The 27,788-nt window shown below is 37.8% G+C and overlaps 1 protein-coding gene, 1 long non-coding RNA gene and 1 pseudogene across 3 annotated transcripts in view; 1 reads left to right on the forward strand and 2 right to left on the reverse strand.

Annotated features, from left to right (window-relative positions):
- MMRN1 (multimerin 1) overlaps window positions 1-27,788 on the forward strand; it is a 61,632-nt gene that overhangs the window by 13,185 nt on the left and 20,659 nt on the right. The window contains exons 2-5 of the mRNA XM_082461645.1: window positions 5,653-5,772; window positions 8,418-8,524; window positions 20,039-20,140; window positions 21,483-21,656. Of these exons, the coding sequence (XP_082317771.1) occupies window positions 5,653-5,772; window positions 8,418-8,524; window positions 20,039-20,140; window positions 21,483-21,656 (503 nt within the window). The remainder of the gene's footprint in view (window positions 1-5,652; window positions 5,773-8,417; window positions 8,525-20,038; window positions 20,141-21,482; window positions 21,657-27,788) is intronic.
- Window positions 9,798-27,788, reverse strand: part of LOC309660823 — a 190,549-nt gene continuing 172,558 nt past the window's right edge. The window contains exon 7 of the long non-coding RNA XR_014263648.1: window positions 9,798-10,008. This is a non-coding gene — a long non-coding RNA (uncharacterized lncRNA). The remainder of the gene's footprint in view (window positions 10,009-27,788) is intronic.
- Window positions 25,649-27,110, reverse strand: LOC309660815 (ras-related protein Rab-5B pseudogene; annotated as a pseudogene). The gene has a single exon. The product of its transcript is annotated as a ras-related protein Rab-5B pseudogene (transcript).

A 27,788-nucleotide genomic window follows, 5' to 3' on the forward strand; every position in this document is an offset into this window, starting at 1 on the left:
TGGATTTGCAGGAGAAATCTATTTTTAAAATATCCCTTTATCATGGTGTCTTTATTAATTTTAAAATGTTTATTTTCTGTTCTTGCCATACTTAGTTTCACATTATTTTTCCAAGTATCACCATGCTTGAACAAAATGTGCCAACGTGTCTTTTTATGCCTTTATGGAACTGAATTTTCAAACTTCTCATTTGAAAGAACCTTGCACAATAAGCTGTATAGTGCTCAATTTATCTGCCTTAGACAGATGAATGACTGAGTCAGCTTTATTTGTAGAGGGACATTTGGTCCAAAGAGGCCTAAATATTCCAAAGCAGATGTTTACTAACTTTAGTGACTCTACTCTGGGGAAAAATGTGTTCCTTCTTTGTTTTTTAACATTTAGGTTGACTTTTACATTATTTTAATTATAATAATAATTATTATTTTAAGCAGCATAGAGTTCTTATGTTTTACTGATTTAGTGGCATACATCTCATATTAATTTGAACTCAGTGATTTGATTTTACAGTCATGTAGCATTTCCTTTAGTACTACATTTTGTAAATCATTTCTGCCTCTACCCTTGATTAAAAACCTCAGAAAACAAATGAGAGGGAAGAATATAAATTTAACATAACAAGGTACATATTCACCATAGGGAAAAAATGACAGAAACAGAAAAATAAAGAGAAAAAAATCATGTATAATCCAATCATTCAATCTATAGTTATTAAGAACTTTCTACAGTTTAATATAGGATGTTTTATAATAAAATAACTGGTATTACAACCAGAAATGAGGCTGATTTTTGTTTTCCTAAACAGTATCTATATGATTTTGGATGGCTTCTACCAGAATGTCATCTAAAAATAGGTACTTTAATAAAGGCTGTTTTTGCCTGATCATGGCATTTTTGTGGCAAATGGCCTACTTTGATGCTGTTAAAGTTTCTCAGCTTCACTGGAGCGTGGTCAATTCATATTCCTCCACTATCTTATATGTTGAAGACAGTAAGCATACATGGATGGATATAAACAAAGGTTTTTAGAAACAGGCTTGAGAAAATTTATGGCTATAATATGGTCTAATTGATAAGACATGTGGGTCAGAACAGCAATTCAGCTAAATCTTTCTGTAAGGCAGGATTTATTTGTTATTCTTAATCATATCATTTAAAATTGTGCTATATCTGATACAAAATAAATGTATTATAATACCTAATTTTACCATATGTATCCCTAACAGTGTATCATTCACTTTTATTTTTTAGCTTTATGTAAGAAAAAACCATTGTATGGTATTATTTCTGTAACTTGCTTGCATCACACAAGTTTATTATAAGTTAAATTTGGGTTATTGAATATTACAGTTCATTTGTTTAACTGGTGAATAATATCTATGTGTAAATATTTCAGTGTATTTCTCCATTCTATGGTAAATAGACATTTAAACTACTTTTAGGTTTTGATAGTTATGAATAATGCTTGCTACTATAAATACTCAGATAACATGATTCCTGGAACACATGTGCAAGAGTTTCTCTAAAGTATATATCTAGAAGTGTAACTGCTGGGTCAGTATACGCATGTTCATTATTACATGATATTAACACACTGTTTTTCAAAGTGGTTTTACCATATATTTCTACCAACAGTATATATGAGATTGCAGTTCTCTATCTCTGAACACGTGAGATTGTCAAATTCTCAAAATTTGCTTATTTGGCGACATACACCAAGAGCCTGGAAAGGCCTTTCTTAGCCTTCATGAATTGGGCCTGGTGTCAACCAGCAGCTTTACCAGAAACTCGAGGTCTGTGTGATGCAGCAATGTTGGCTGCACCTGGAAAGCCCTTGAGTTCATGGGAGAAGAAGGAAGGCACATCTGGGGACTCAAAGCACACTTCTTCCTTTATAGGAAGCACCTCGGCACACTAGAGGCTTGCCCCCTCAAAGGCTTTCCCCCTTAGTGCGATTCTGAGGGGTTAGCCAGCCCCTCTGAGAATGGAGGTTTGGAGAGAGAGAGCATGAGACTCCTAAGTCACAGCTCGGTCAAGAGCCCAGGTTTTAAACGCAAGAGCTGAGAACAGTCTGTGGGTTGCAAATCTCTAGAAAAGGACCTTCCCTCACTCCCCTCAAAAAGCGGAGGGAGGGACTTCCCTGGTGGCGCAGTGGTTAAGAATCCGCCTGCCAATGAAGGGGACACGGGTTCGATCCCTGGTCTGGGAAGATCCCATGTGCCGCGGGGCAACTAAGCCCGTGCGCCACAACTACTGAGCCTGCACTCTAGAGCCCGCGAGCCACAACTACTGAGCCCGTGTGCCACAACTACTGAAGCCCACGCGCCTAGAGCCTGAGCTCCGCAACAAGAGAAGCCACCACAATGAGAAGCCCATGCACTGCAAAGAAGGGTAGCCCCCGCTCGATGCAACTAGAGAAAGCCCATGCACAGCAACGAAGACCCAACGCAGCCAAAAATAAAAATAAATTAATTAAAAAAAAAAAAAAGAAGCAGAGGGAAATCAACCAGCCTCAAGAGCCGTGAGAGAGAAAGCAAGAACCTGAGGGTTTAGGAACCAATTCCATCTCCTAGTTTGGTTTCTGGAAAGAAGCAAGCCAATATAGCAGCGACTGTCTACAACTTGGCTATAAGAATTCCCTGAGAAGCCACCGAGGAGAAAGTCTCCCAGATGACCTCCGTTGTTTGTTCCTCCTGGCAAAGTTTCCTATTTTACATACATATTTACACACTTAAAAGCAGTTCAATGCCTGCTAGCTTGGCTCATACAAAAGAGGGTTAAAATTCTCACTGAGGAAAAACCAAAATGTGTCCGATTGTATAAAGGCCTCTTCCCTTGCAAGAAACAGGGAGACAGCTGATTTCCTCCCATTTTTCCTCTCTTTTGCAAAAGAAGTCTTAACTGTAAGTTCATGTTGTAATTCGAAGACCCATTCTCAGGCCATTTTCCCCCTGACTCTAGCCGATGTTGGAGCTAGGCAGTGTTACAAAAGAAAGTCATTTTCTTCTTTTTCATAACTCCAGTATACCATATACAGTAGGAAGTCATATAGAATTAAGAACATAATACGTTACCATTTATAGAATAAAAGCACGTAGCTAAAAGAGCCACATTATCCGAAAGGACAGGTACAAACTTACTGATAAGAGTTCTATAACCAGTTGATTCTTAGACATTATCTCCATTAGAAAACATTATCTCCATCTTCAAAATACTTCAACCCTCTCCAGCCACTCTCAGATGTGTTTAATACTTAAGAGAATTCTTAGTGAGATTGTTGAAAATAGCTCTTATCAAGTTCTGTCTGTGTTTTGGAAGATTTTTTTGCTTTGCTTTACAGTTGGATAAATGTAGGCCAAGTCTGACCACCATATTCATTATTTAAACGGCAAGTAATTATACACAATTCCACTTTGTCCTGTTACTGCCTTAACAATCTCAACCTTCCTTAAATCCCTATTTGTCTAATAACATTGTCCCACCTGTTTTGTTTCTTTAGTCTCTGCCTTTCATTAACTCACTCTAAAGACACAGGTGTGCTTTTTATTCCATGCTGACCACCAATTTGGAAATAGACGATTTTTCTCCTAGCTCCCATTTCACTAATTTTACTTCTTATATTTCCTATTTAATTTTACCGTGCTTACTCCTTAGACTGACTGGTATGATCACATGTTTCTTCTTTTCCCTTCCTGTTAAATTAGCAGGTATATCGTTGACATACCCCATTTTGGAAGGGCTTTTTCTCAGGATGACCAGAGCAAAATGACACCAAGGAGGCGTCTTGGGTGGATATTCCTCTAACCCAGGCACAGAACATGTTCTGGAGTGGAGAGTTTTCCTGATTTACAGTCCCTCATTTCTCCCTTATCCTCTCACACAACATGGTAATCAGGGCAGGTTCCATTAAGAACACACACCTGTATCTATACCTCCAGGCGATCATATTAGGCATGGGTGAAAAACCAACCCTTGCGTAAAGCAAGATTTCCAGTCAGGGAGCAATGTCTTACCTCCTGATTCAGAGGACCCTCACTAATATCAGGTTTAATATTTTGCTACAGTCATCCACGAGCCAACCCCTATTAACCAATCCTAACAAAACAGACATAGACAAACACGGACAAAGAAATCCAAAGTCTTAGGACTCAATCCTTTGAGTACCTCAGCAGCTGTAGCCTTTTATACTGTCTCCCTTAGGTTGGGAATCTAACCCACAATCCTGAGAAGGTTATTAGACAACTTTAGGTGCTGGCACATTTTAACAATGTTACTCACCCAAAAGACATCCGATCCAGGAGCGGTTTCTTCTCTCAAAAGTGAAAGTAGCACCAAGGAGCCTGGAGGGCAGCAGCGGGAGGCAGCAACGTGACAGCTGACCCTCTAGACAAGTTTGGTCTGGGTGACCGCTCAGGGTGGGTGACGAGGGCCTGCGCTCTGCCAGGGGCTGCGGTGCCTTTGGCAGGCAGTCATGAGATTTACATCCCTCTGTGGTGACCAACACTGCTACCGAGCAAGGGCTCCTTGCCCGATGCGCACAGAAGCCAATACCAAGGCACCGGCTTTTGAGAAAATAAAAGCTCTACTGCGAGATCGACTGGCAAGGAAACAGGAAGCAAGGCTCTCGCATCTGTCTTCTCCATCCAGGGCTCGGGATGAAGTTTAGGGGATTAGGGAAATTTCAAACTTGGAAGCTGATTGGCTAGTCTTGAATTAGTCCATATAAGCTCCCACTGTGGCTGGGAGCCAGATTTTCCTTGTTGAAGAACTTCTCATTTCATAAAAGCCTCAACACGTCTATTCTTTGAGTTCCATAGACTGAAGATTCTCGGCTCTGGGGTTATCCTGGACACATGGGTTCCTGTTTTGCACATGCCCAGGGCTGTCTGTAAAATAACTCAAGGTCTGATTAATCAGCATCCTCTTGAAGGATGCAAAACCAGTTTAAGCTGGTCAATGTTTTACATGCTGTTAAATTTAACAAGAACAATGTTATTTTTCCTATTATAAACAGTATCTTTTTAAAATTTGTTGTTAGCACATCAAACTATAACTGATCTTAACCGCATGGCTAAACTTTTTTATTAATTATAAAACATTTTATATTGATCTTCACTAAATTGATGAACTCATTCATTATAATCATTTACATATAGACTCCTTTATATTTTCTTTATTCACAGTCATATCACCTGCTGCTAATAACAGTTATTGTTTTCCTCTTTTTCGATCCTTACATGATTTATTTGTTTGTTTATTTATTTATTTATTTATTTTCATCTTACTGCACATTGTTCAATGGAAGTAACAGATCTAGGTCCGAGTCACTACCTCAGTCTAATATTGATATCTGCATAAGGGCAATTTTGGATTTTGACTTAGCTTATAGCTAAACAATAGAGATTCTGGTTTTAGCTCTGATTTAGTCTTAATTTACTTTTATCTTACAGTGTTTCTTTATGGTCCATGAGTACAGTAATGAAGTAACATATGTTTTCTGTCATTTCTAGATATTTTAAAGCCAGATATCAAGTTTTCAATGTATCTGATACACAGTACTGACAGTAGATATAGGTCTATGCAAATAACTTTGGTGAAAAGAATTCTTTCTGACAATAATTTTTTTTCTAACAAAAATGATCTCTTCCTTAGGAACTGGTGTGCTTATGTACATACCAGATTATCTCCAACAGTGATATTGGACAACCAAGTCACTTATGTTCCAACTGGCAGAGGGCCCTGTGGCTGGACCAGTGGACCCTGTCCTCAGAGGTATGTAATATTTCTTGAAAATACCCACTTCTTGTACCATAATCATGTGTGGCCTGGAATATATAGAGAAAGTTAATCATGCCAGGTACACATAAGTATAGTAGGGTCAGGGTAGGGTCATCACATTAAACTGGAAGTATGATCTTAAATAAGTTAAAATGCAGAAACTAATTATACTTGCCTCATGTGGGTGTTTTTAGGGTATGTGAGATAAATGGAGTAATATGTTTAGCCTAGTGCCTGGTACTCTGTGAGTCTTCAGTGAGCGTTAACTCAAGTTTGTTTCTATTTTTACTATTACTATTACTTTTATTCTATGACCTGACCAACAATCCTGTCCTTTAAGTCCATTAAATTCATGCACAGTTTTAAAGGGCTATTGATAATTTCCCTTTCATACTAGGCCAAAGAGAAGTCCATAACTTCGCAAGCCACTAATTGCTATTATGCATGGTAAAGCAGCTAAGTAGGGCCTTTCTTCTTGTGTCTATTGTAATGACTTATTTAGGGTTTTTGTTTTAATTATGTAATTGTCCTAAAATGTGGGGCTGAGTCATTGATAAATTCTCTGAATTCGTACAGTCACAGTAGCTCAGCTGGGGGTGTTTCAGGAACGCCTGCAATAAAAACTAAAATTGTCATTCAGGCCATGATGGCTAATGTTATACAAATAGTCATACAAATAACTCAGGCAGTGAATCTGACACATTGGCAATCTGGAACAGTGTGCAATAAGGATATATAAAATCAAGGTGTTTTGTAGTCCCTAAAGGAATAGCTAGGGCTCATGGTCCAGAGAGCTAAGCATGTCTTAGGGATTTGGGAGAGCTGAGCTCCAGTTATGTTTCTGGCATTTACTCCCTTTGTGACAATTTCCTAGTCAACCTGAGATACAAAGAATGCACTGTTAATTCTTTAGTAATGAAACTATTACCAGAGTAACCCCCATCATACTGCCCTTCTGAGTTCAAGGTGAGCTTTTCTCTCTCTTTAAACAAACTAGAAATAGGTATCTTTATTCTCATTTCTTATCTTTCTCTGCATTTGGATGGCTCTCTCCATGCACTCACTATTTCAGTGCATATGCAATGTTTGTCACTTTTTCTTTCTGTCTGAGACACATACACCTGCGATCCAGTTTGCCAAAGCAGGAACACTGAGTCCAATAATAATGCAACTAACCGCTTGAGTTCACCCTAATAAACTCTAAAGAATCCTTTCCAAACTACCTTACTTCCTGTTTAGCACTAGCTGTTGGACTAGATATGATATTTCACTGGACAGAGTTATTTGCTGAGTATAATTTACAGAAATAAACACAGATGAATGATTAGCCTACTTTCAGAGATGGAAGGAGTCTTACAGATCATTTTAAAATTGAGGAATAATTTCACACATAATTAATTGCCCATCAGGTTATAGCAGACTAAAACCCAGTCTGTTATAATATATAATCCATGAGAGTGACTACTGTTGTCTCCACATAGTCATACGTAACAAACTCTAGATAATTATAGGAGAGGCTAACCCATGCAGAGTGGATTAAAATCCTAGCTCGATAACTTTTAGATGTGGGACTTTCAGCAAGTATTCCATCTCTCTGTTCCTCAGGTTCCTCGTCAGCAAGTCAAGAGAACAATAATACTTTCCTCATAGAACTAATGTGAGGATTAAACAAGATAATGCATGCCCATTTCATAGAATCATTTGATAGATATTAGCTAAATATTGAAGTCATGGGGATAAGAATAATATGGCCAAATTGTATTTATGATTTACATTTACATACATAAGGCCATTAGGGCCATTCACTTCTTATATTGATTGTTAATTTGAAATGTTATAGTTTCTTCATTTCCCTTTCATGGTTTCTTCTCAAAAACAACATTTTCTCATGTTAGATCCTTTTCCCTCCTCCACCTCCCTCTCAGAGAAATACTATATGAGAGAAACAATAGGTAGTACAATTTAAAAACTTGAGATATGAGAAAGCGCAGGTTGAAATCACAGTGGAATATCTAATTTGTTTTGAGTTATTTGATATTGATCTGGAGGAAAACAGATTCTTTTAACTATAATGATATAAGAAATAAGAACTAAAAAAATTATTCCCATAAACTATTTAAAAATTAGAATTAAAATAAGTTTTAACATTGGTTTAATGAAAAGCATTATCAAGGGAAAAGTTATAGTATCTTTAGAAAACATAATGATAGGTATAAATTTAAAATACCAAAGAGTATAAACCTTAATGCTTTTTGTAATGTACTTAAGGAAATCTGTTTGACAATAATATTGATGATGAAGATTATTATAATAAGAAGAACAGATAACACTTACTGAATGCTTATTTTTTTTTAAATATTTACTTATTTATTTGGTTGCATGGTGTCTTAGTTGTGGCAGGTGGGCTCCTTAGTTGTGGCATGCAAACTCTTAACTGTAGCATGCATGTGGGATCTGCTGACCAGGGGTCGAACCTGTGCCCCCTGCATTGGGAATGTAGAGTCTTATCCACTGCACCACCAGGGAAGTCCCTGAATGCTTATTATTATATTCCAGGTATCATCCCAAACACTTTATTCCAGTTGATAATTTAATGTGAGACAAATAATCTGTTTTCCCCCAACTGCTCTCCTCTCTAGATCTCAGAAGATATCAAATCCTGTGTACAGGATGCAACATAAAATTGTTACCTCATTAGAATGGAAGTGCTGTCCTGGATTCAGTGGACCAAAATGTCAGTTAGAAGGTATATTCTAATACTAATTTCATAATAACAATGAGAAGCATAAAACTTCTAAAGAATAAGCAACTGATTCCAGTGATAAAAAGAGTTGCAATTTATCCTTTGAACAAAGTTAATTAACATGTAGCCAAACTATCAAGACTGTTACTTTCTTTGAGCTTCCTAATTTAGTAGCTGTGATATCTCATAAGCTATCCTTTAACTTCTCTCATCATTTTTATGTTGGTTTCACAGGATGACTAATTGGAGCCCTGACTACATATCTTACTGTTTCTTAGCTATATGGCATAGACACATACCTTGTTAAAATATCAGAAATCCTAATTGTATATTTTTAAATAAACTGTCATTAGAAGTGACCCTATGTAAAAATAAGATTACCCTCTAGTTTTGTTCCAGTTCAGTTATTTGAAATAAGATTGTCTATAAATGAAATTCAGTTGTAAAGGATATACCAATATGACATGAATAATTCTGCTTTTAAAAAAATATCCTAATGGAGCCATTTTTTCAACAGATTTTAAGGATTTTCTGGTGGCAAGGCTGATCAAATACATGGTAACCTGCTGTGGCCTAACATCCATGTGACTATTATTTTGCTTTGGGCTTTAAACAGGTTTCCTTTGAAAAATAAGATATGGCATCAGCATACATATTTTAAATGAACGAATATTACAAGGAAGGCTATTAGCGGTAGTGGGGAATTCAATCAGCAGTGTAAGAGACTGTGATTAAAAATTAATGTAAGTGTGGAGAAACCATTATGATTCACATTTAAAAAAAAGGAAGTTGTAATATAAAAGCTCTAGGAAACCTGCAGTTTAGTTAAGGATATTATATATGGTTCTTCTAGCCCATTCGTTGAGAATCTATAGGCAAATTTCACTGTAACGCTATTTATTCTGGATATGGCCTTAATTTCAAAGATGTTATAAAAATTTAATACATTTCCAGAGTACAGCATGAATGTGCACTTCATTTATAACCAGTAAAATAAAGTTTTAAACAAAATATCATCTATACCAAAAATATTTGCAAACAAGATACTTTACCATATTCTAAAAAAAAAAAAAACTCCAAATATGATCCTGCTTTCAAAGGATTTCTAATTTCCATGAGGTACACAGATACACTCACAGTGGTAAAACCTATTTGTTTATAGTCTGTGTATGTCAGACGGTTATGAGTTCTGGAGAGTATTTAGAATTATATTTCTAAAGTTTAAGATTAATTTTTATATTTCTCTCCTTATGAAAAAGGCTTATTAATTCCATAATCATTTCTTAAATATGCAGTGTTTGTTCGCAATATACCCTTCTAGAAATTTCGAATGTCGTTCCGCACCCTGTCATACATAAGGGACAGACAGCAAAGTCTGTATGTCAAAGAATGTCATGGTGTCCAGCTGATGAAGACTGTGCTGCCTCATGCTTCTTCCTTTTACACCTGCTAATCGATTATTAATCACTATGATGGACTGTATATGCCTAGGAGGGAAAAACATAGAATTCCATCATAATAAATATACACACAAGAAACAAGACTGGTTGATAGTTTTGAATACCTGCTACGTACTATTTTTCCCTTTTTTGAAAGAGTATTATATGAAATATTTAAATGGAATTCAAACAGTTTAGCTTTGATTGCTTACTAACACCTCATGTTCTAATGGAAGCAACCTGGGGATATCTTTAATACTGGATTCACAAATCGTTATCTTGAATCCCCATTAACAAAAATGTCCCAGAACAGTTCTATGACTTTCCGTCACAATAGTGTAACTAGAATTACTCATAATTCAGGTATCTGCTGATTAAGCTGCTGTGGGAAGGACTTCTTTCTATTGAAATCTATGGTAGGAATAATTTTCTGATGGCAGATATGCCCATTGTGTCACTTTGTCAAACAATCAACTCTAATACAACTGTGATTCCACAAGAACCTACTGTTGCTCCCTACGATATCCTGACCATCCTAGTCTTCACTTTTATTGAAGTACATAAAAGCTGTTGAATTTTTTATTACTGCAATTGATGCACTGGTAGTATCAAGAGCTACTGAGTCCCTTTGTCCCTTGAACCATTCTTCATTATCTCATCTATCCTTGGAGCAGGGGGTGGGGAGGTGCACATATTTTCCTTCTGATTCCTACCCAATTATGTGCCAAGGTCCCCCTCCCCTCTTCATCACACTTTATATATGTGCCAACAGTCTTTTATTCTTATGTGGGAGAGAAAATTGTCAGGTTTCCTTTGACAGCACTCTCTACACTGTCTCATATGACAAGCAGCTCCAAATATGGCAAGAATAATCAGTGTGGCTGATCCATTCTTTAAATCTCTTTAGAGCCCTCAAGGGTTTGGAAAACCTGGTCATGTAGCTACCGTGATAATTACTTCAGTGCTAGTCCTTTACAACAAGAGGAAATTATTTTATTCACAGAAAATTTGTGAACTATTACATGAATTTCACAACTCCCTGTTTCCCCAACAAGTTTCCTCCCCACAACAAAATTAATTTCATAATAGAAAAAGTAACAATTTTAATATAAATTACAGCAGGGAGGTCTTTTTAAATATACAAAAAAATCAATAGATCAGGAATAAAATGGAATTGCTGGCAACTGTACTCTTGTTTATTTCTCCTCCTTCACTTTCTACCCCTCTCTTTTTCTTTTTCTGTCTCTCTCTCTCTCTCCATAGACCCAACCCCAATCTGTTCGGAAAGGATGTTGTGATTCAAAATTCGGGTCCAAAGAATTTGAAAAAGAACAGATCCATGTATATATATAACTGAATCACTTTGCTGTACACCTGACACTAACACAACATTGTTAATCACCTATACTCCAATATAAAATAAAGAGTTAAAAAAGAGTCCATGGGGCAATTATTCCTGTTGTCTTATTCTCCAATATGCTGTTTATAATATTACTAACCCTCCACACATGCTCTTTTTGCTGCAACTCAGATAATCAAAATTCTGGTAATAAGTTCTAGATCAGTTTATTAGAAACATTAGTCATACTGTCAAGAAGAAACTAAGTTTTAAGAAGTCTAAGTGAATAGAGTTTTGCTGGGAAAAAAAGGAGCATTAAGTCCAATGGCAAAATAACAGTTTTTATATATTTTACATTTGTTATATCTTTTTGAGGGTCAACGAGTTTGTCTCAGAAAGGGAGATAGATTTGTGATATGGTATGCGAGAAAATTTTTTGAAATGTCAGTAACAACATACTTTTTAAGCCAATTTTATAAAAGTGCAATAATTTGCTTTTCCAGTAGATGTCTCTAAAACGTTCTAAAGTAGTACAAGGAAATTGTGGCTTTGCTCTAATGACACAAAGTACAGGAATTTAAGTTCAAATAATGTTAGATCAGAGAGGAGGAAAAAAAAAAACTTCTTTGCAAATCTGTTTTTAAAAAATCCAGTCAGCATACAGTATTTGTTTTTCTCTTTCTGACTTACTTCACCCTGTATGACAGACTCTAGGTCCATCCACCTCACTACAAATAACTCAATTTCATTTCTTTTTATGGCTGAGTAATATTCCGTTGTATATATGTGCCACATGGAAAGCAGCTTCATAGCACAGGGAGATCAGCTTGATGCTTTGTGACCGCCTAGAGGGGCGGGATAGGGTAGATGGGAGGGAGACACAAGAGGGAAGGGATATGGGGATATATGTATATGTATAGCTGATTCACTTTGTTATACAGCAGAAACTAACACAACATTGTAAAGTGATTATACTCCAATAAAGATGTTAAAAAAAATAAAAAAACAAAAAACAAAACAAAAGAAAATCTAGTCAGCTTTAATCAGATCCTCTATGTAGGGAAAAGGTATTTTATAAAATTGTGCTTTATAAAATCTATCACAGTTATTATGAATGTTAAAAAATGCAATTATGCAGTAATTGGAATAAACTAACCCTGCCATATGTTATGAATATATAAAAATATTTCATTTCACAAGTGTGCACTAATTCAATAAATTATGTAAGAGCTATTGTAACTAACATTTTAAATATGGGGCTTCTCTAGTAAGATTATTTTAAATATTACTCCAATTACTATGCCATAAAAGTTATAATATTTAAAATAGAAAAAACCCTGTATTTCTTATATTTTTGCATATCTGGTTCTCCTCGGTGGTGATTAATGCTTTCCTCTTTGAAAAAGAACATTACCTCCTTAATTTCAAAGATGTAGGCATCTTGCTCAATAAAATTATGATACATTTAGTCAAAAAACACCAGGGACCTTTGTTGCATAAAACTGCATTCTACTGTTAAACTACTAAATCTCGGTAAATCTTTACATATGTACTGAATATCATCATGCAAGCATTCAGTTGATATCAAAGAATCAGCTGGAAACCAGTCTTGTCAAGCCACATAGGAAAGTTTCTGTTTCTAAGGCAGAGAGAGCAAGCTTCCTCATTACTGAGTTGCCATTAATGACTTCCACGATATGCCTCAAAGGCCTGGAAGGAAAAAAAAAAACTCACAAATAATACCTGTCTAATTAAAAAAAAGAAAGGAAGAAAAAGCACCTAATAAGAAAACGGTTGCTCTTGACACTTGCTGACCTTGCTTCTCTAAGTCCTTGATCCACCAAGATCAGAGTTTCTAGTGCAAGGAGAAAAGAGTAATTGTATTGGGAGAAGAGAAAAAAGAAATCCAATTTTTAAAATATATTGAATTTTTTTAAAAATGAGAAGTCCATAAAGATCTCTGGAAATTATTTGACTTAAATAAATGCCCTTCTGTCTCAGCTCCAATATCTTAGAAAGGATCAAAAAAAAGAGACAGAAATTTGGGCCCTATGGAACAAAGCAAAGGTCTGTGCTTAAGTGCAAGATAAGATACATTGCCTGGAAAACTAGAATCGTGGCAGTCCTGTGGTAGAGAATACGTGGGGAAGACAGAAAGATTGCTAAATGGAAAAATAAAAGAGCATCGATCAACCAGGAATTTTATCACAGGAGAGTAAGTGACTCCGCTGTCAGAGATGGTATCAGTGCTTCTGCACCAGCTAAATACTGAGAAATAAATCGGGATGAATGCACGTATTGAACTCCAGTCAACAAACAGAGCTAAGAAACGATAACAAACTATTGAATTTGCTAAACAGGTATTTCAGGTTTTCACAGACCCCATCCAATGAATTCCAGAGAAAAGAGGTTCATATGACAATTGGATCTCAAAGATCTTTGTGTGATGCTTAACAGTTGTTTCTTTTACAATTAGGAGTACAATTTCCTCACCTATTTCCTCCTAAAACGATTAATTTAAAAATAACTATAGCTAAGAGCAAATGGGAAGTTTTATGCACACACACACACACACACACAATCACATTAGTTTTGGTAATTCAATATTGAAAGGATTTTTCCAATTACATTTTCTTTCAAATCAGTCTCTTCAAAACTTTACAAAAATATGGAGAAATTTTTATTTTTATTTCATAGATATTGTATTTCCACATACTGAGGAGTGAATCACCAAAAATGAGTATGCAAGAAAACTAAAGACTTCCACTCAATACTTCTATGTGTTCATCTTTATCCCTTTCAATTTGTTTCTTTTTTCCTTCCTGAAAGCTTTATTTAATTTCTCTTCTCCTACTTGTCACTGATTTTAAAATTTTTTCTTATCTTTTTAGTTTTTATTTCTAATTTGCTGATTTTCTCTAGTATGTCACTTTCTATTCTCTCATTTGCAATGCAATAGGATTGTTCCAGATTGCATGAATAAAACTTATTTGAAATTCTTTTGACCCTAAGGTCAATAGAAAATTACTCTTGAATTCTTTTTGTTTACCTCCTTTCTGTTCTTGACCCTTTCCCTCTAACCTAGGTTTGTTTTCACTTCTTGCGCATTCAGGATCTTGCCTGGGCCGAGTGGCAAAGAGAGAACTATGACTTGATGAATTCCCCCGCCTCAAATAGGAATGGAGTACACATAAAATACCCCCTACTTCCTCTTGTGTGAGTGTGAGTGTGAGTGTGTGTGCGTGTGTGCGCGTGATTCCCTGCTTTGCCAGTACTTTTCAAATGGAGACTATTCAATGAAATGCAATGTAATCATCTCTGCATTAACTGTACAAGATGTAATACTTTGTAAAGAGATGAAGAGACCCAATTTCATTAGAATATGATAATGCAATATAAAATAATGCCTTATGATTTATAATACAGCTTTAGCATAGTATGTTGAACCCCTGGAAATAAACCCTATGTAAAATGCTGTTGTGGTTTCTATTGAGGTTGCTCCACTTTAGTCAGGATCATGAGCGCCTCAACCAATCTGCCTCTTGATTATGAGGATGGGGTAAGAAAGGGCAGGGGTCATATTCAAACATTTGACAACTGACTCAGTATCAATTAATATATACATTAATATAAAAATCAAAAATTAAGGATGCATTACTTTTTATTTTCTTAAGTTAATGCATATGTTATCTATATTATAAACTACATACCAAGTAATATAAGCCATAACACAAATCACTCATCGTTTATCATCCAAATAATTTCTAAACAGTTTATTAATTTCTACAAATTATTGGTGTGCTCTTTCTTTTGACATGGATGACACCAGCTAAATGATGTCAGAGAGATGATTTAATATAGGTGACCGCCTCCATCTCCTTTAGAGATTTCTCCATCAGATTTGGAGCCATTAGGTGACAGGACATCTCAGTATGTTTATAATTTCTTTTAACATCAGTGATATTGCCATCCTGCTGATTTATCTACTAGCCACTACTGAGTTAACAGTGATTGCATTCCTTTTTTTTCAGTCCTTAAATAGTGTGTGCATTTTTAAATATTCAGTATATTTATTATTAACTAAATCATAAAGATTCTTGTAGGAATGTCCTATTTAATTAATTCATAGAGCTTTGCAAACATCGTTTGGTCAAATTTAGGGCATCATAAATCAAGGAACTTAAACATTTATTATACTTTTGAGTTTTGTCATAAAAATTTCATTTTCATATGATTTATTAGAAAATCTATGTTTTCTCATGTACTTTATCCCTTATTAATATTTGTGTCAAATAGTATGTATAAACATTTTTCATATGTAAAATATCTTTTATCAGTTTTCAAGTTATCTCCAGTTTAAAAAGGGGAATATTATTTTCCCTTATAAAGTTAAAAAAGGATTGACATTTCTATTAGACTGTCATTTCTGAAAACCAATTCTCTTTTTTCTTTTTGTAAAAAAGCTTGTTTTCCAAATGCTAAACGTAAAACTGATTTGAAATGATATTCTTATATCAGAATTATTTTGTCAGGTAACTTCCATAATGTTTTTCTTTTCTGAAATGATCTACTATTTCAATTACATGATAATGTTAAAAGTTCTAATTTTTTCTAAATATTTTTATTTTATTGATTTTTATTAACATACTTGATAAAGTGTTTTTGAAGGTTTTTATTTCAAAAGCTTTGCTTAACTTGAAAATTTTTATTATTACAAAAGCTTATTTCATGAGACTAATTTCATAAAGTTCTTTAATATTTTTCTCTTGATCACAAATGAATTTTAACAGAAATTGAATGCCATTATGAGGACAAATAAGTCTAGTAATTTTTATTTTACTTTTTTTTATAGGCTTGTATTGTAGTTTTATTTAGATCAGTATTGAGGGTTTACTTTTTTTTTATTAATTTATTTATTTATTTATTTTTGGCTGCGTTGGGTCTTCATTGCTGCACACGGGCTTTCTCTAGTTGCGGCGAGCAGGGGCTACTCTTTGTTGCGGTGCGCAGGCTTCTCATTGCAGTGGCTTCTCTTGTTGTGGAGCATGGGCTCTAGGGCATGTGGGCTTCAGTAGTTGTGGCTCCTGGGCCTTAAAGCTCAGGCTCAGTAGTTGTGGTTCACAGGCTTAGTTGCTGGGCGGCATATGGTATCTTCCCGGACCAGGGCTCGAACCCACGTCCCCTGCATTGGCAGGCGGATTCTTAACCACTATGCCACCAGGGAAACCCAATTTTTATTTTAAATGATACAAATTTATATCATTATTTGAAATCAACATTTATATATTAAGTAAAAATAGTCCACTAATTTTTATTGAAAATCAAGTTGATTTTATTTCAAAAATACAAATTACATTTTTAAATTGAATTGATTCTTGATATTGATTTGATATTTTTGACTTTGATATTTTATATCTCAAAAGATGTCCCAGACTAACTGATTTTTGCACTGTATATTAGATAATCCAGGACTAGGTTTATTATTGAAAACATTTCTGTTTTTTTCTCAGATTCAAAAAATTCCAACTCATGATATCTAAAAGAAATACTTTGAAAATTTAAACTTTTGTCTCTTCCAGTGTTTTTAGTAATTGATTATAAATTCTTTAATAATATTCAGCAAAAATTATGTGCTGAGGACAATTAGTACCAGCAAGTAAACTAAAGTAAGTACCAAACAATTTGGAAATTCTAACTACTACATAAATCACACATAATGATAAACTGATGATTCTGCCAAAACATAGAATGTTTCGTAAGATCTATGTAGTGCATGAAACGGGCCCAACAAACTGCTAGCTCTGAAAAACGGTTCTCGGATGTTATTATAATAGGAATTCCATACATTTATCATGTATCCTACAAGATGTATCTTTTATCTTTATCATGTATCCACCATTAACGGGATAAGTTAATATTTTGATTTTTATAATTAATTTTATCAGTTATTACAATTTATCATTATATGTTTGCCAATAGGTATGGCTGTATTTCAGTATTTTAATAATTGCTAGGTCACATTGGTGCATACTGACTAAATACAGCTTTGGAGTTGGGGTATGTGGAATGTTACCAGGTGGGAGTGAGGAGCTATAGCCTAGGTTGTGAGTGGAAAGGCCCTTTTATTTCTGAGACATTCTAAAATTGTAAGTGGACTCTAGATCTGATTGCTGGGGAGGTGGCTCAAACACTTCACATGCATCCATGCTTAGGAGTGCCTCCTCAGGGATCTTGTGTCCTAACGACAGAGAGAATAATATCATCTATACTAGGGAGTCGGGAAATGTGACAATCATCCTCCACATCCACCCCACTTCACTTACTCCTTGTAAAGGCCCGCTTCTCTATGGAATGGTAGGAGACTAAAGGTTTTTATTCACTAGAGTTTTAATAAACCAAGTCTTTAACATATGCTCTTGTTATCAACAAGCACTTACGACTGTTGAAAAATCTCTGAAGATCAATTTCTGGATTGCAATTTTTAACTTAAACATCTGGTATTTTCTGCCTTACACCATTGAATTTACTTATTAGAATTAGAAAATTTTGAAATTTGTTCTAAATTAGTGCTTCTTAACCAGGGTCATGCATCGAAATCGCCTGCAGAGTTTAAAAAACTCTGTACACACAAGCTCAATTCCCCAGAACAGAGTTACTGAATCATAATCTTCAGATGGGTGGGAGGGGGATGGACAGAACATTGACACTTAGTGTTTCAAAGTTAACAGATGCTTCTGATTTACACCCATGATGAAAAACCACTATTCTAAAGAAACGTAAAAAAACAAAGCAAAAGCATAGTATGCATGAAAAGTTAATGATAGAAAAAGACATTTGAAGAGCAACCTTGTTTGTATGTCACAAAACAATATGGTCTTTGTTTTTACCATAATTACGCATTGCTTCCTAACAAAGTCTTCTGCCTACCAAGTCATGGTATGCATTTCAATGCACCAGCCCTTTTTGTTTTCCTATGATCTAGCTCAAAATGGTAAGCAGTAAAAAAATGAAAAGACCAATTGTTCATTCTGTTAAATCCACCTGTTCCTTTTGCTGTAACACTTACAAGTCTGTATCCTGAACACTCTTCCACTGCTAAGAGAAACAGGGAAGGTAGCGAGGTGGGAAGTTGCTAAGGAAGATGTGTCTTGATGCTCTACTCCAGTGGTTCTCAAACTTTCATGTGCATTGGAATCAGCTGGAGAGCTTGTTAAAGCACACATTGCTGCCTCACTCCAGAGTTTCTTAAATTAGCAGGTCTGGGATGGGGCCCAGAAGTTGTATTTTTAAAAGTTCCCAGGTGATGTTGATACTGATTCAGAGACCCTGGTTTGAGAATCATTGCTTTACTCTCTGGTAACCCTCCTGGGTAGATAGATTTTAGCTGCCAGGAAAATGCTTTATTACATCATCTAAGAAGGAACCTTGATTTTAAAAACCATACAATTATTTAGCAGATATATTTGTATGAATTAATTTGAATTTGGGCTATAAGAACTTTATTACCAGGATCTAGCAGAAATTTAATACTTTTCACCACCTACTGCAGCCCTCAAATACATACACTTTTCCCCAAGCTACAGATTGTCTTCTTCCACCAAATAAATCAACAGTTATGCAGGACCATCTATTATGCAGTGGAGAAAAAGAAGAAACAAAATCAAAGCAAAAACCTTGGACATGAATGGAGATTCATTAATTTAGCTCAGTGCCCTGAAGAAAGCAATGCAAAATTCAATCTAACAAGAGAGACTAACTCAAATTAGTGACAAATATGTTTTCTATGGAGTAGAGATGCTTTAGTATTATTGTCCCAGCTACATATGCCTTAGGGAGCATAACATGTACCAGAGGTGCAGTTTCATTGGTACATAATTTCACATGGGAAGAAGCACAGTCAGACACCAAACGCTTGTTTTCTCACGTCTGATATGCAGACTTCCATGAATAAATTTGTTCATTAGAAGTCTGCAAATTACAGACATACATTACTTGATGTGTTCCATATGTTTAATAAATCTTCCCTCTAAATTGTTTTCCCCAATGAAAAATTATATTGCCATTTAAAATATTACTTGATTCATGGGAAATGAGAAGCAATTCTTTAATAGAGTAAATTTATTCTATAAGAATTTCTATTTTTCTGAAATTTCACTGACTTTACAGGTTGATCCCCTCGAGACATGCCCTATAATGGTTTACTTTTACATGCAGTCCTTATGTTTTGAGCCTATGTATTTCTTAAAAATCTGGGAACAACCCATTTAAGCGGCACTATTATGCAGGTATTGTTTTAGTAAAGAAGCTGTAGCTCTCCCTTACTTCCAAGTGGCCACCAGTTGGAAACTGCATTGTTAAACAAGCCATCTTTGTGACAGCCCACTTAGAAAGCTGCTCTAGCTTTTAACACAGCTGATTTTAAATTTCCTCTCAATCATGCTGGCAGTTTACACACCCCGGTTTACACGGCTTCCCCAAACTACCACCCATTTTCACCTAAAAGGAAACCTTAATAATTTTATTTTTTCCAAACAGAACTAGAGTCTTGCACTTCCAACACCAATGTGGGAGGGAGCACATCACCCTGTGGGTGGGGGCGGAGCCTCTTATTCTGCAATCATCGCTGACCATCAAGCTTCCGTGCACGGGAAAAGGCACATCAGCCATATTGCTGCTCAGGACTGGAGAAAATGAGGCGGTCCCAGTGCTTAACTCTCTCCTCTTTTTGCTTCCGTCTAGCCCAGCAACAACAGCAGCTGATACACAGTAACCAGGCTGAGAGTCACGACGCAGGTGGCAGAGGGACGCCCGAGCAGCAGCAACAAGATTGTGGTGACCCAGGTCACAGACTCTAATTACTGCCATCCCTACCCCAATCATTGTCAACACTATTTATGATGACTGCCAAACAAGACATCAGTTGGTTGTCAAACGTTTGATGGTGACATTAACATACCTCTCGATCCTTTGCTGTTTGCATGTTGGGAGGAACTGTGGGTGAGCTGCACGTTCACAGCCTGAAGGGAACATGTGTAATTATTGGAGCTCTGTGTGCAGACACAGAAGGAGAATAAAAATGCTGTCATACTAGGTTGTAAGGAAATCACAGGTTTCCAAAACTAAATCAAACTTTTGCCCTGCAAAGAGTACAGTCATGGAAGAACCTTGACATGGATGGAAGGACTGGATCATTTTAAGGGAGCTAAGAAGGCTCCCTTCCCTCGGTTGAGAAGAGATCACTAAGGGGTATTGCTCACTGACTAGGGCAAAGAATGTGGCTCAGAATCAACAAGAACCTCGTGTTGATCTAAAGTTGGCATGTTACATATTTTCTCATCTTTCTAATCATAAATATTTTACCATTCCTTTTAGACTTAACCTCATCTCTTAGAAACATAAAGTGGGTTACTGCTAAAAACATCTCACTAGGTTTGGCATATATCTTCTCATACAAAATAAGGCACCCAAATTGAGAAATCTGATTTAAGGGGATCTCTTTAAGAATGCAGGTGAATATAGCTTAGGATCTGTACTCAAATTTTTTTAAGGGATTGAAATTCAGTATTTTCACAAGATACCATAAAATCCTCCTTGAACTATTGAAACGCATGTGTAATGGCATGGAAAGTATCATTGCTTTATAAAGTGATTCTAACCAAATTCTGAATCTCTTTACCTCTCTAAAGAATACCTCAGTAAAGAATAAAATTCTCAGAATATAGATACAAACTACATATATACATGTAGTATATATACATATGTGTGTGTGTATATATATATGGTTACACCTATTTAATGCTGGAGCATTGGATTTGAAAGCAGAAGATAAAGCATTAGCTCTGTAACCTCAAGCAAGGTATTTCAGTTTTCTGACCCTCAATTTCCTCATCTATTGAGAGTTTAACAACAACTCTTTAAGGTTAGCAAAAGAGAGACTGAAAATTCTGGACAAAGTTAAAACATTTTAGAAATCTAAGATATTAGAATGCTTTTTACAAATTTCTACCGCTAAATATTAGTATAAAAGTCAGGATGCCATTTGCTAAGTGCATGTAATCTATATTTTCAAATATGAAGTGCAAACATGGCTTATTTGAATTACCCTTCAATCTATCATGAAATCTGAGTGGTTTTTAAATATGTACTTTTAAACGTTTCCTATTTTCTCTTCTTCTATATGCAGCGGTGACACAAAAAATGACAGACCAGCTGAACTACCAGGCAATGAAACTGACCCTTCTGCAGAAGAAGATTGACAATATTTCTTCAGCCGTGAGTGATATAAGGAACACATCCTCCTCACTAGAAGGGAAAATCAGTGAAGATAAAGGCAGGGAATTTCAATCTTTTCTAAAAGGTAAAAGTAAAATAAATTATTCATTCAGTTGAGGCAAACAGCAAATGACTCATTTATCTTTTCTCACATCATTTTGGGATCTTTGCTTTAGATTGGGTGATAGAGAAGTCTAAGATTTTTTTTGAATAAGATACTTTTAAATCCCTCTATTTCTGAAATAACTCGAAGCATCTAAATATTTTTTACTAATATAGTCAACTTTTTGACTGAATATTTCATCTGATTTATTGACATTATGTACCTAGTTACAGTCTAACTTGTATTCCTTTATAGTTAAAATGAGCCATACTTAATCTGCTTCCATTGTGGTTCGCAGCTCAAGATAAAGATGAGGTTAAGGGATGATTATCAGGGACAGCTAGATCCATGGTTATCTTAATGTTGATGAAGATATTGAGGATAAATCTAAAGTGCATTATTATCCCAGAAAGTATCTCGCTCATGGAATATAATCAATAAAATATATTCTAAAACATATCAGGTTGTTATTCATAGAAATGTGAGTCAGTTTTGCCTGAATTTTGTGCTCTTAAAATAGCAGGCTGTGTTCCTTTCTGGAGGAGCTACAGGATGATCCATTTCCTGCTAATCTGAGTTGTCAGAATTCATTTTCTTGTGGTTGTAGGACTGAGGTTCCATTTTCTTGATGACTGTAAGCTGGCTTTTTCCCAGCTTCTGGAAGCCACTGCATTTCTTGGCTTGTGGCCTTGTTGAGCCCTCATGGCAGCTCTCAGACCCACTCTTCTGCCTTCTTCTTCCTCTTTAAGGACTCATATGATTACATTGGACCTATCTGGATAATCCGGGATAATCTCCTCATTTCAAGGTTCTTAACCTTAATCACATATGTCAAGGCCCTTGTGCCATGGAAGGTAACGTATTCACAGGTTAAGGGAATTAGGGTGTGAACATCTTAGGTGGGGCAGCATTTTTCTGCCTACCAGAGAGACTTATGCTGAATATATAGTGAGTAATAGCTATGGGAGAGTTAAGTACAATACAGTGGGACCCCTTGATAGTTTCAATAAATCCAGTCTTAGACTTCAGGGAAGGTTTCTGCAAAGAAAAACCACCTCAACTGATAATGGATCAGGAAGAGTTAATTCGGCAGAGGTTTCAGGTAGGGCACAGATATTCTAGACAAGTATTTTGGTTACTAGGAGCATCTCAATTCAATGGGCTTATTGTTTGTTCCCAAGTCTCAGGATTATTGGTCCCTTTCACTTTGTTTTATACATAAAACATACTCACTGTACACCCCATTTCTATCACTCACAAGTTATTTTTTCTCTATTTTATGTGGTTCACAGGTAAGAGAAATAAAAAGGTGATTTCCATATCCTTTACCAGTACAGAGCAATCATGATTTTTTTTTAATCATGTAAATTATTGGTGCTATTAACCGACTGAAAGAAAGACTCTGTCCTACATTTCTGGCATGCTCCCTGTGGCTAAAACTTACCCATGGCAAGCATGAGAGAGGAATGTATTTTCCCTGAAGTGAGCATGAGAAAGAAGTCAAATAGGAACAGTACATAATTGACTATAACCATAGTAATGCAATTTGTTTAGCAAAATTTGGTTATCATAACCTGAGAGAATTAGGCCTGTCAACAGCTTTTTGTGAAACTACTAACAAAAATTCTGACCCTGACATGGGAAAAAATACACACTCATAGCAACAACAACAGTATTCCCTCTTCAACAGGACATGTTAATCATGTACTGAGCACAGTCAATTAATGAGAACCAGATGGCTTGTAGTTAATGAATGTTTATACAGGAAACAAAAACTAAATTCACCCCCAAGGTACTGTGCTTTCCTAAAACCACGACCCCTTCTCTCGCTTACTCTACATCCAAGTTGAGAAGCACTGCTTCATCTGCTAGTAGCCAACGAAACTGTTCAAAATCAAATGCCCCAGCACCTTAAGAAGTATCTGACTCTTACGAATAGGCCATGCATTCACAACCACAGAAGGGACATGCCCAGGTGTTTGATATCAAATATATCTGTTGTTACCAAATACAATATCAAATCGTTTAGGAAGTAGAAGCACATGAGTCACATGAAACAGAATCAGATAGAGTTCAAATGATGTGCCCACTCATATATTGACATAAAGCACTTTGATGTATCTTTGCAAAATCAGATTCTTGCACAGTTGTTTCTTTAGTAACAAATTATAGAAATATTATCTGAAAAGCGTGTTTTCCTGAAACAAGCTTTTAAGCTAATAATCTGATTCCTTTTCAGACACTGCTGTGATTTTTACCCTTTGCCCAATGTAGTTTTCCATTGAAGTTTTTTTTTTTTTCTCTGTTTTTACTTACATTAAATACATCGGTAAATCAGCAGTCGCATTCTGTTACCATGATTGTTATGTTGGGAGAGGAAGAAAGGGGAAAAAAGGCAAATGCTTTCTTAGAAGCCAAAAAAGAAAAAAGATACCCCCCCTTAAAAAAAAAAAAATCAGAAGAAAAAAATGAAGAGCTGGGAAATAAAAACTAAGATTCCCTAAGCCCAACAGAGCTCCAAGGAAAGCAGAAGAGCTAATAGGAAGTAGAAGGAAGGCAGCAGATAGGCCCAGAAGCTAAGGCCAATCCTGTTCCTAAGGGGGGCAGGGGAGGGGAGAAGAAGCCTGGAGAAATGGTTTCCCAGCCCCAAGGCAATGAAACAGCTTCCCTACTGCTCCATGGGGAAAACTACACAGACAAAGAACTTCATTTCTAAGAAACTTAAGGGAGCTGTCGTAGTTCTTCCACTTGTAAGGATGCAGTGGCTGCTTTGGGGGGCTAGTGGGTGCTGGGAAAAGGAGGGGAAAATGTGTATGTGTTTCAGGGCCATGGGAACTAAGGCTGCCCCTGGTGAAGGAAGGGAATTTAGGCGTAAGTGGGAGAACCTAAGCTGGGTCCTTCAGAATCTCAGCTTCATGGATTTCGCAGCTTCTCTGGGACAGGAGGCAGTCTGCAAGCCAAAAGGGCAGAAAGGTTCCAATCCTAGGTCACTATGGCCTCTCCTATCTTATTTCCTCCAATTTCCTCAAAACCCTGGGCTAGAACAAGAAGGGATTTAGAGTTCTCTCTTGCCTTGATGGCTTCCCAAAGACATCTTAAAATACCTGATGAGGGGTGTGAAGAGAGACTAGAGATTTAGAAAGGACCAGCGTCCTCTGGTGATGTGAGACAGTTGTGAGGGACCCTCAGTGCCCGCCGTTCCCTGTCCACAGGAACAGGTGTTATGATACTAGGGGGCCACAAGTAGGCCTCTGTGGTGCTACCCCCCTAGTGGTACGCGGATTAAACCACTGGTTGCATGGGGGACGGGTTTGGGGGCTAAGCATGGAGGGACCAAACCGAAGATACTAACAAAGGAGAAAAGATATAGGGCCTGATGGGAGGCGGGGGGCAGAACAGACTGTACAGTGGGAATAAAGATCATACCTATTTACAGGGAAGTAGAAAAGACGTGGTAATGGGTGGATCAAATTGAATGGGAACCCTGGGAAAGGACAGAAAACTCCTCCTTCTTGCTGACTCCTCTTGACTCCCCTACAATGGCCTGTGCTAGCCTGAGACTGCTCTCCAGTTGCTCGGTTAATTCCCCAGGAAAGGTAAACCTACACCCAAGAGTTAGGCTGGCCAGAATATAGGTGAAGTAAGAATCAGAGTTGGAGGAAGCTAGCAGGGGAGATTGGGCTAGAGTAGCTGCCACCGGTACTGTTCTCTACAGCCCCTCCCCAAACCTCATATACACCTCGGATTCCACTTAATTACAAAGTTAAGAGGGCAGGTAGATCAATCACAACCCCCATAAAACAGTATCACAACTGAACTACCATCAATTAAAGTGCAAACTGCAGAGGGATACAGTGTCTGGGGCTGAGGCAATCCGAGGGCCAGAGAGAAAAAAGTGCATATGTGTAAGTCAGAGGATGGGTATCGGAAACTGGTCGCTCCATTTAGATCACAGATGCAGGCAACTAGTGAAGATTCTTTGGAGGACTCTGGGGTCCAGAATCTCCCCCACTGTGGGGGAGAAGCTACCTAAGAGGCTGGGTGAGGGGAAAGTAAGCCTTGGAAGAGTTCCTGAGCCACAGATGACACTGCATCTCCACCTCTGCCCAGTTAGCTAACAACAAGACTCCAGCCTGGTGCCGGAGAGCTTGCCTTCCCGTTCTCACCTCTACCTAGAAACACCCTCCACAAGGCCAACTCAGTGTTTTCGAATATGAGAAACTCCAACCAAATGAAAACAAAAAGGAAATGTTTCCTTACTCCCCTCTGCTCTGAGGCTTACTTTCCCCCAGGGCCCCTAATGTGACTGAACTGGAAACCTCCTTCCTCACTTCCTGGGTTCGCTACCTTCTCCATCCCAGGGAGGGGAAGAAAAAGGGGATCAAGAACAAAGACTGACCAAAAGCAGAAGGGGAAGGGGCGGGAGACAAAAAAAAGTTTTCTGAAAAAAATGGGGACGAGGAGGAGGAGGAAAGAGAAGTAGGTCACTCTCTTGCACCTATAATACAAAGTGAAGAAAGTTTGTTTTGGAAGGTAAGTCCTGGGGGATCTGAGCCCCAAGCCCCAGAGCAGGGGTAGGAGGCCAGTGGCAACAGCTGCCTGGTGTTGTTGCTGAAGCGTTACAAAGTGCCGTGACGGAGCTGTCAAGAGGCAGCCCTTGGGAGTCAGGGCCCCGTGTGCTGTTACCGTAGGGGCTGTGTGCTGAGCAGTGGGGATGGAGGTTATTTCTTGGCTCTCGTGCTAGCTCCATACTTGTTTGCCTCTAGCCACCCCTCAGGTGCTACAACACTGGCTCTTGTTCTGCTGGGACTGCTCACGGAGATCCACACCCTGGCTTCGGCCTGCTGCACCCCCCAGATCCTGGGGTTCGCTCTTTGGCAACTTCTTAGCTATTGCCAGGAAGAGATCGTTCACGTTCTTAGCTGTCTTGGCTGAAGTCTCCACAAACAATAAGCTGTTGTCACCTGCACACGCCTGGGCCTCTTCGTACTCCACCACGCGCTTGTTGGCCAGGTCAGCTTCGTTCCCCGCCAGGGCAATAACAATGCTAGGACTGGCCTGTCGCTGTAGTTCCTTTACCCATGTCTTTGCTCGGGCCAAGTTTTCCTGATTAGTAGTGTCATGAACCACAGTTGCAGCTTGGGCACCTCTGTAGTACACGGCGGCCAAGCTATGGTATCGCTCCTGCCCCGCTGTGTCCCACATCTCAGACTTGACTGTTGTGTCATCTAGACAAACCGACTGGGTGAGGAAGGCCGCTCCAGTGACTCTCTCCTGGTACTCGTGGAACTGCCCTTTGACAAAACGTAATTCCAGGCTAGACTTCCCCACTGCAGACTCACCCAGCAGGACCAGTTTGAACTGGCATATTTTGTTGGCCTGGGGCTGCCCACTGGGCCTGGCTGTGCTTCTGCTAGTCATGGCTAGATTATAAGAGTGGGAAAGGGAGGGGGATGCCACAAAGTGGCAGAGGGGGGAGGGGGAGGGGGAGGAGGAGGGGGAGGAGGAGGGGGAGAAGGAGGGGGAGGGGGAGGGGGAGGAGGAGGGGGAGAAGGAGGGGGAGGGGGAGGAGGAGGGGAAGAAGGAGGGGAGGGGGAGGGGGAGGGGCGGGGACTTCCAGGCTTCAACAGTCCTGGGGCTCCGTCTCCCCGGTGGGGCCCAAGCCTGTGTCTGCAGCTCAGCCAAACCCTCCTCCTCCTCCTCCCCCTCCTCCTCCCACTCCCCCTCCTCCTCCCCTCCCCCTCCTCCCACTCCCCCTCCTCCTCCCCTCCCCCTCCCCCTCCCCCTCCTCCTCCTCACCCTGGGGTGGGGCCCCAGCCTCCATTGAAGTTTTAAAGCATGAGAGTACCTTCTAATTTTTACTTTGATTGTTTACTTTTTTTCCTAATTAATTTGATCATGATTCTGTACTGAATTTTACCTGTTACAGTGTTTTTGCCTATTTCATTCTTTTTCTGACTTTCAGGTCATGTAGTTTTTCTCTTGCTGAAGTTAAAATCTGTTGTTATTGTCCACAATTAACTAATTAATTTAATTATGCTTAAGTTTTATTTTACCTTGTCAATCTTGAAGAACATTTTAAGCCAAAATTATGAGGTTATAAAACTTAGGGAA

This window comes from Balaenoptera physalus (genome assembly GCF_965194825.1).
Source record: "Balaenoptera physalus genome assembly, chromosome: 5".
In the NCBI taxonomy this organism is placed as follows: Eukaryota; Metazoa; Chordata; class Mammalia; order Artiodactyla; family Balaenopteridae; genus Balaenoptera; species Balaenoptera physalus.